Below are 9,505 nucleotides of genomic sequence, written 5' to 3'. Positions count from 1 at the left end.
AATTGTTGGTGGCGGCCTACACCATATTGTACAAACTAGCTGAAGCTGAAGGAATGGACCTGAGCATATTAATTTGTTATCGATTTTTATTCGCGTCAGTTGCAATGTTTCCCATAGCCGTATTATTGGAAAAGGCTTTATACCTAATTTAACAAGCAAACAAATAAAACCCAAATTCTATTTCTTATGAAAATTTTCTTTTTTATAACTTCCTTAAATATAATTGACGATTACCATAGTTGTTACCGTATTTATTCATATAATGTTAGGGTATTTATTTTTATCTACATTTTGATTTACATATTATTATATTAAGATATTAATTTTTATTTGAACAACGCGCACCTTTTTCCCTAATGACATCTCTAGGGGTTTACATAGAAGAATTATTTTTGTTATTTTTGTAATTGTGCAGAAATAAAAGACCAAACATGAGTTGGACCATCTTCTTCCAAGCGTTTCTGGGAGCCCTTTTCGGGTATATGATTTTTTTTTTCTTTTTATATATAAAGTTACTTAGATACTTACATTTTAAAGTTCAAATAATACAGGGGTTTACGCAAAATTTGTACGCAAAGAGCTTGTCTCGAACAACTACAACGTCCGTTGCTGCCATCACGAATCTTATTCCCTCTTTTACGTTTGTTGTTGCTGTTATTTTCAGGTATAGTTTTTGAACCCCACTGTTTATATAGTCCAATAGATTGAACTAGTTATCTTACGAGTAGTTATTTGTCTTTTTATATTTTATTAAAAAGGCTATAATAGAAACCACAATTTGAACGCGTGCATATTTTTATAAACCATTTCCTTTATGGAAAATAAAAATAGTAATAGTTGGTGAACCAAATTTTAAGCATTTTTATAGATAATTAGTATGGGGAGGAGCTTGTGCTGGAGCGAGAAACACTAAAGTCATACTTTATTAGAGATAGGATCAAATATAAATCAAGTTTTATGTAAAAATAATAAGAATCAACCAAACTGCGACAAATGGCTTATTAATTAATTAATGGTGTGGGACAACATCGACATATAATGAAAGTATGGATTATGGAAATCCCATAATTAAGCAAGCCATTTATTTTTCTGTTGTTTATTGTTGGTTATGTTTACCATATTAAAAAAATATATATATTAATATTTTGGTATTAGAATTGAACGAGTAAATGCCATAAGAACATTCAAATGGTTTTGTTATTTTACAGCATGGTTATCCGAACCAAAAGTCATAAGCACTGTGCTATTATATAATAACAAACGAAAATGGCATTTTAATCTTAATAATATATAAATGTGATATTATACAATAACAATAATAGTTATTAGTGGGTTGTTATGTGAATATCATTGTGTTGTTATACTTAAAATTGTGTTGTTATGTTAAAATTGTTGTGCTGTTATATTTAAACCAATGTGTTGTTATACAATGCAATTTTTTCAACGTTTACATGTGTTGTTTGTAAAAATCGTTGTGTTGGTATGTTAAAATCAATGTCTTGTTATAAGAACAACATAACAACACACAATGCATACCAACTTGATAATTTATGAACTTGCTATATAATAGCACAAATGAATATGGTTTGCTTGTTAAAACACAATAGTTGATGACACAATAAAATGATTAACGCCTAAAAGTTCATGGCATTAAAAGGAATTATATATTATTTTAATATATATAGAAAATAATTTCATGAAAGATTTCAAGGTGATTTTGATTAATTCTTCTTTGATATCGTAACAACATGAAACCATTTTATTAATGCAGGGGCAATGTTTTTGGAACTTAATTGGTTTCCTTTATATAAAACACAAAATATACTAAACTGCCCTTGCTTATAAGTAAAAGCTCAATCTATTTCCAAACTAATTGAGAAATTAAATCTCAACCATAAATCTTGAATATTAAAGACGATGATTTGTTCTCCTATTGTACAATTACAAACTATAATGTTATCACTATTATTTTTTGAAATTGAAGGTTGGAGAGGGTTTCAGTTGGTAACATGACAGGAAAAACAAAAATCATAGGCACCCTAGCAGGGGTAGGGGGGCCATGCTTTTAACATTTTACAAAGGTTCCTTAATAAATATACGGTCGTCCCATTTCAAGCTCTTTGATAATGCACCCTCTGGATCTAAGGCTTCTCCTCCTCAGCCAATAGTTGGCACTATATTGGCAGTCCTCTATTCTCTTTCTATTGCCATTCATTACATCATCCAGGTTACATATCATCACTCATAAAACTAGTTACCAAATCCATTCAAAATTGTTTATATATAACTTGATTCTGTGAATTTTCAATATACAGAGCAAACTCAGCGCAAATTACCCATGTCACCATTCAAACACATTGCTGTTTAGTGTGATTTCCTTCACACAATCTATGGTGGCTGCGGTTATATCCGACAGGTCTTGGAGTAAGTGGAAGCTAAACTCTAAGTTTAAACTATTGACGGCAATAATGCAGGTAAGCTATTTCTTATTTTTATTAAATTTACTTGTAGACAACTAGATATCATACTTGAACCACTAAAATTGATTTGATTTATGTATAATAGGGGATGTGCTCGATGATTGCTATTCTGTTGATGACCGCAGTTCACCGACAGGGACCATTGTTTGCATCCAGTTTTAACCCCTTGGTGCTTGTTTTTGCCACCATAGCCGGAGTTATTGCACTTGATGAAAGGCTCTACGTGGGAAGGTTAGTAAACTACATACACCCCAAGACATTATGCTATCTAATCTAAATTTGTAAATGACCATTTATCACTAACTTCTTGATATATGTATTTTGTTTTAAACCTTTGTGAAAGCTTGTTAAATTATGATCAGAAAATAACTTACATCATTATTTATTTGCAGCCTCCTGGGATCTGTAGTTTTTATTGTGGGGTTGTATGGGGTACTTTGGGCTAAAGGCAAAGAGAAAGAGAGAGAAAGAGAAAGAGAAAGAGAATGAGAAAGAGAATATGGATGTGAACGATGCGGTGCCAGTTAATATAGAATGATAACTGAATAAACTTTCACTTTCATTAACAATATGTTAAATACAAAATACATTCCTTTGAAATAGTGAATAATCATAATTGTATAGAAACTATTATATAAATAACAATTTGAAAGTTTCTTATGCTATAAGACTTGTACTTTATGTTAAAAATTTTATACTTGCATTTCTCTCTCAAATCATTGTCAATCTTCCTTTTGTCTTATGATATTTCAATCTTTAAATATCTTATGTAAGAAAGGATGATAGTTGCGACATGCGATGAACTTGACAATAATTAGTAAACATGAATCTAGGATATAATTTTCTTTAATTCATTGATTATTTTAATATCAAAGGTATAAATAAAACATATATGCAAAACAATTTTGCAGTTTTATTTTTTTGTCACTGTCTATAGTAATTAAGAAAGAGGTTGTGCATAAGCGGTTGTACTACATGCATACGATGTTGTATGATTGTATGATATGCTTTCTTTTACAAACTTTGCATTTAAGGTTTTGGTCTAATTTTCAAGTTACAAAGCTACAACGCACATGTGTGATTTCAACGTTTCTACGACTACTTTTTCACGTTTAACATCTCCATCTCAACGCACGGGTTCTAGGTCGGCTTAGTTTTTTTTTCTATTATTTACGCTTTGGTCTAATATCTGCCCATTAACACACCGCAAATGGGTGTGCGCGTTGAACATTTTTACGTCAAAATTTCATTAGGTTTAACAATCTCGCTGCAAAGCCCATCCAACGCCTCCTTCAACAAACGGTTCAATAAACGTTTCAACATTATTTCTTTATGGTTTTACGCTCCCCGCAACGCGAGGGCTTAATACTAGTTGAATACAAAATAATATATCTAAATATAATGTATTGACTTGTCATTCAAGTTGTGTTTGGCTGTAACCGTATGTATGACTAATAACCCCCCCCCCCCCCCACAAGATGGACGATTGAGTGGTTAGTCCAACCTTGGATAAAAGGTTATGAAACCTTGGTTTAAGTAGCGGTTTAGTTAACACATTAGCAAGTTGATCATCACTAGATATATGAGTTACTCGTATAGTTCCTTGATGTACCTTTTCTCGCACAAAATTAAAGTCAATTGTGAGATGCTTCATGTGTGAATGAAATACCGGATTAACTAGAGTAATGAGTGGCACTCAAGTTATCACAGTAGATAGCTGGTGTGATTGTTGATTTGTAACCGATTTTAGATAAGAGAGAAATAATCCATTGAACTTCCATTGTGGTAGATGCAACAACTCGAAATTCTGCTTCAGTGGAGGATCGAGCTATGGTGGGTTGGCGTTTGGAACTCCAAGAAATGGGATTCGACCCGAAATAAACAATATAACCCGTATTACTTCGATACGTAGGTTGATCATTAGCCCAATCAACGAACGCATGAAGTGGTAACGGGGAGTTTTGTTTAAAGAACAAACCATGGTGTAAAGTACCGTGAAGATAACGAAGTAACCGTTTCAGGGCAGCCTAGTGTATGTTGGTTGGTAAATGCATGAACTGAGAAACTTTATTAACAAAAAATGCTACGTCGGGCTGGTCAAGGCTAGGTATTATAAGGCTCCAACAAGAGCACAATATTGAGTAGCGGATGGTAAAGGGGTACCATCGGTAGGGGTAAGATGGTCCGAGAAAGACATTGGGGTGGTAGTTAGGGGCGGTCCTTTCTTTGGGCCAAACCGGGCAACGACCCCACTATTTTTTTTGTTTGGTAGTGTATTTTTACCGAAAGTATCGCAAAAAAATTATATGTCCAAAGTCCGCCCCAAGCATGTTATTTGAGTCCGGTCCATCCACATTATTTGAGTAAGGGATAGCCACGAAAGGATAAAAATAAAGCCCACAAATGAATTATATTTTTGAACAACCTACTTAGCCAACGCCAAGCTAAGTGGTGTCACAGCCCAACCTACGACCGAAATGCCGGGGCGTGAGCTGATTGCTCACAGCTCTCAAGATACTATCATGCAATAATTTAAAGGTGATAGTATCTATTTAATTTAATTAAATATTCAAATACAAAGTGCAACTTATTAAACACACAATGAATACACATCTAAATCTTGATTATATATCTTCTAACTTAAATTCTTCAATAAGTCTTCACCAAATCTTGCAACTAGTTCAAACAATAACCTGCATATGCGTCTAAAATAGAATGGTTTGTCAACAACACATGTTGAGTGAGTAAAACACCAGTTTAAGACACTATAATAATAATAATATATATTAAATGAAGAAAGATGCAAACTGTTCATGTGAGATAACAGTTTAACCGTAACATATAAACAAATCACACAAATATAAAGATAGGGCTAAACCGTTGCCATGCATCGACCATTGGTTTCGAAAGATGAGTTGTCGGTAAGCTCGATAACAGATGAACTGGACGATGGCTACTACGACAGTCGTATGATCATACTATAATCAGAATATTTTGGAACTCTCCGAAATGTATTCAAATAAAGTAAGTAAGCAAATAGAAAGTTAGACATAAACTAATATACACACAAGGATTAATCAGTTGTGGTTTTGAATACTAGATAATAGATAAATACTGTAAATACGCATATGCCCCCAAAAGATTTAAAATAAGTAAAAAGGGGAGAGATTACTCACCTTAGCAATTTAAGCAAAACGGTAGAGATTCAATAAGGAAGCGATAAATCACGCTATTCGAGAATTACCAATGAGAAATCTTAAGTGACAATAATTGCGGAATAAATAACTATGATCTCATCAAGGAATCTAAAACTAGATAGACCTTCGGGATTTGACGATTGAGTATATTCTTACGAAAGTTAAATATTACTTAGATTTATTATTAATTTTATTATAACTATTACTTATCAAAGGTTTATAGGAAATAGCATATTTTAATTTTATGAAATTATAATTGTAAGTAGAATACTTGAATAAATAATATTCATAACTTTTGATAAGTTATATAAAGAAATTCTTTCTAAATATTTATTTTAAACTAAAAATACGTTTTAATGTATTTACATATATTTTTATTATAAATAAAGATTTCTATCATATTAATTTTGTAAATAATAAATAATAAATCGTAAATAATAATATGATCTTTTTATAAAATACTATTTTTAGTACGTTAATTAACAAGAAGATATTGAATATATTTTAGATTAAAACTCTTTTCTAATATTAAAACTTTTATAAATTTTATACCTATTATATATATATATATATATATATATATATATATATATCTACATATATGTATATGTATATAAATATATACGTACATATAAGTTTTAACAAGATACGGAAAAAGTGCTCGGTCAATATGCCGGTTTTAATAAAATATATTTTAATTATTTTTTATATATATAATATTAATAATATAATTTAAATGGTTAATATATTTAGTATAATGCTTAAAAGAGTAATACCCAAAAGAAAGAATAAAAAAAAAGACAAAATTAGGCTGCGGGTGGGGGGGGGGGTGAGTTTAGAACCCGCGCCCCCAGCCATGAAAGCCTTATACGCGCACACACCAGCCATGCGTGCTGGTGTGTTTAGTTGGTTTAAAGCCTGAATCAAAAATATATAACTAACAGACTCCAAAAACCCAGTTCATAACAAACCCTAAAATCGATCAAACTGATAATCTATTAAACGTTTGATCAATTAAGGTTAGGGTTATTGTCAAGCAGAACAAAACGATCATGTTGAGTCAAAGATTTGACTTAAAAGAAGTATAAGGAAGATTGAAATCTTCTCAACCTCCTCAGAATTCGCTAAGTATAGAACCGAGCACACTTGGACTTCCGAGCAGGGTTTTACTTGGCCGAGCATGATATTTTGCCTATCGGGCAAAGTTATCTTCATGAATCTTCTTTAGTGTATATCCGAACAGGGTTCACTATGTCTAGCAATGTTGTTCTTCATAGCCGAGCACAATTTGCTGTCTAGCAAACCCTTGGCTGAACCAAGCTTTTGAAGCCAACTACTTGGAAGATCTAGCAAAGTATTCATTAATAAACAGTGATCCGAGCATGCATGATGGAAGTTAATGAATTATCTAAGGACCCATCGAGCAAGGTTCAACTCCGAGCAAGCTACAGTGTTACCAAACACACATTGCTTTACTAATAAGTTATTCTCAACAAAGAGTTGAAAGGATCTTAGAAGAACAAGTTTGCTTGTAGGACCATATCAAGCAAAGTTTGCTGTGGTCAATAAGATTGAAGTCTGCTAGGTGAGTATTTTCTTAGGAAAATACTCTAAGTAAAGTCTACCCGGAGAACTGTTCCCGAGCACACTTCAAGGTTACCAGGTCTACTCGTAAAGGACAAAATGGCACAAAGCCTACTCGGATAAGACAAATGTTACAAAGTCTACTCGGAAGACCTGTTTTTACACTTAGTATAGTTTTGAATATGTAATTTGATTATGTACCAATCATTAGTGTTTCTAGAAGGAATGACAGCTGTCAGGAGGTGGCAGACCTGTAGATAGAATATTTTAGGGCACGCCTCCACGGACGGACGATGGACTGCTTTACACTTTTCAGATAAGATCGAATATTCCAGAATTGAGTGTGACGGTTGTCCTAGGTTATTACTGAAAATACATTCCCGATAAGAAACCCTAATCGGTTAACATTTGTAAGAATCAATTTATATAAATGGAAATCTTTTGAGTTATTGTTCGTGTCTGTTACTTTTATTAACCTCTTTATCAACAAGCTTGTTTGTTTCTGATTCTGCCTTTAGCAAACAAGAATCTTTCCTAATTTAGCAATCCGTCACTAACCCTCTTGTCAACACATTTAATGTGTGGGTTATGACATTGTTGTGAGTATTGAGTGACTAATCAGGACAGACAAGTGCACTTAATACTATGCCATTGACTCTAAGCCTAAGGGATATATACTTATGTGTGTGTTTGGTCCTGCTGTTTACCTGTAGATAGACAGGATAGCCATTAACCTGGAAGCTAAGAGTACTTTGGGTGATTGAATCTGTTAAAATGGGAGATGATAGTACATTGACTGCTTAGCCAATCATATGGATTTAATAGGCTAAAAGGTTATATAAACATAAAGAAACTGCTAAGATTTATGTGGAGTTACATTGTTGCCTATGCATGTTCCAAGATAAATCATTCTGCATGATAGGCAGAAAAGTGATTATCTAGTCATACACGAGCCAGTTGGTATTTGGTCCTCAAATGAAGTATCTTATTATGAATGACAAAGAACAGATGTGAACAAAAATTACTTTAAATTTTTTAGTCAACCAAAAGTTGATATATGTTCACAAGCTTTTGAGAAAACACAAACATGAGGGTTAATAACAGAACTACAGGGGTGGAGGCAATAATATAAGCCTTTAACATCCCGAATGAAAGGCATGTTAATTTAAACTGTAAGTCCACTGTTCAACCTCAAATATGTTTGCACATTTGAAAAGAAAAATCAAATAAATAAGTTATGTCATTAAAAGGTTTTAAACCAAATCCAGGGGGTCGAAGTCAAATCGGGGTGATGTGGAGAAAGCCAAATAAGCCTTGAGAATAGATATGGAGCATCAGGAAACAATATGTGTTATCCATTAAGTATTATGCATCTTAATTGAACATTAATCATATCACCAAGGAAATGAAATTCATGATAAGTCTAGACCTGCTGTTAACCTGTCTATACTGTCATAATAATGCTGAGAATGAAGTATTGAGAAAGCTACTTAGTCAATATGATCCCATTCTTGAGATCTTTTCATAAAAGGGAAGAAATTGTTTTGAAAGAAAACATGATTGAAATTTGATCTCTAAATGCACCATTTGCTCTTAAACTATGATCTTTAATAAAGAATATGGTTGATATTTGGTTTAAGTCAAAAAGTGTTGCATTTTTCCTTCAAAGGTTGAATATGTATTTTCGGGCAAGGTTTGTAGTTTTATAACCTTTCCGAGCATACTTAGACATTTTGGTCTAAGTTCATAATTTTCGAGCATACTTTGAAATGTTTATACTTTTCGGGTAGAGTTTAATATTATATCTAAAATTTAACTCTTCCGAGCAGGCTCAATATCTAATTGTGTGTGGATAAGTTTTCCAGCAAGCTTTAACAAGTACAAGTTTTTCGAGCACACTTAACTGTGAAAGATATTTCTTGTTTCTAGCAAGCTTTGCATCTTAAATGCTATATATGATGCTTCTAGCATGCTTTTATTTAGTTTGTATTGTCTAGCAGACTCTACCAACTTGTTTAAGAAATACAACTGTTTATGAGCAAGCTATTTGATATGTTTCTAGTTACTAACAAGCTTTTAGTTAGTTAAGACTTTCGAGCATGCTTAGTGTTTTGTTTGAAGGTATAACTGTTTCTAGCAAGCTTTGTGTTTAAGTGTATGCTTGAATTTGTCTTCGAGTAAACTTTATGTTCTAGCACACTTAATGTTTATTGTGAATATGCTTCTTTGAAATTACAAGTGTTT

At 32.6% G+C, this 9,505-nt stretch overlaps 1 protein-coding gene across 1 annotated transcript; it reads left to right on the top strand.

Annotated features, from left to right (window-relative positions):
* The first annotated feature begins 481 nt into the window (after positions 1 to 481).
* LOC143593957 (WAT1-related protein At1g09380-like) lies at positions 482 to 3,011 on the top strand. The gene is made up of 5 exons (XM_077073408.1): positions 482 to 664; positions 1,985 to 2,227; positions 2,316 to 2,474; positions 2,566 to 2,711; positions 2,873 to 3,011. The coding sequence occupies exons 2-5, from the start codon at positions 2,060 to 2,062 to the stop codon at positions 2,967 to 2,969; spliced, it is 570 nt and encodes a 189-aa protein (XP_076929523.1). The 5' UTR covers positions 482 to 664; positions 1,985 to 2,059; the 3' UTR covers positions 2,970 to 3,011.
* Positions 3,012 to 9,505: the final 6,494 nt, after the last annotated feature.

Source organism: Bidens hawaiensis, unplaced genomic scaffold (assembly GCF_021521415.1).
Source record: "Bidens hawaiensis isolate Kalapana, Puna unplaced genomic scaffold, B.hawaiensis_p1.1 tig00042949_1, whole genome shotgun sequence".
In the NCBI taxonomy this organism is placed as follows: domain Eukaryota; kingdom Viridiplantae; phylum Streptophyta; class Magnoliopsida; order Asterales; family Asteraceae; genus Bidens; species Bidens hawaiensis.
Note: the sequence above shows the minus strand (reverse complement) of the source record. Positions and strands in the feature narration are given on the sequence as shown.

Coding starts and splice junctions, on each gene's coding strand:
- LOC143593957 (XM_077073408.1), top strand. CDS start 2,060: ATGCTTTTAACATTTTACAAAGGTTCCTTAATAAATATACGGTCGTCC. Junction 2,475..2,565: donor TATTGACGGCAATAATGCAG/GTAAGCTATTTC, acceptor TATGTATAATAG/GGGATGTGCTCGATGATTGC. Junction 2,712..2,872: donor GAAAGGCTCTACGTGGGAAG/GTTAGTAAACTA, acceptor ATTTATTTGCAG/CCTCCTGGGATCTGTAGTTT.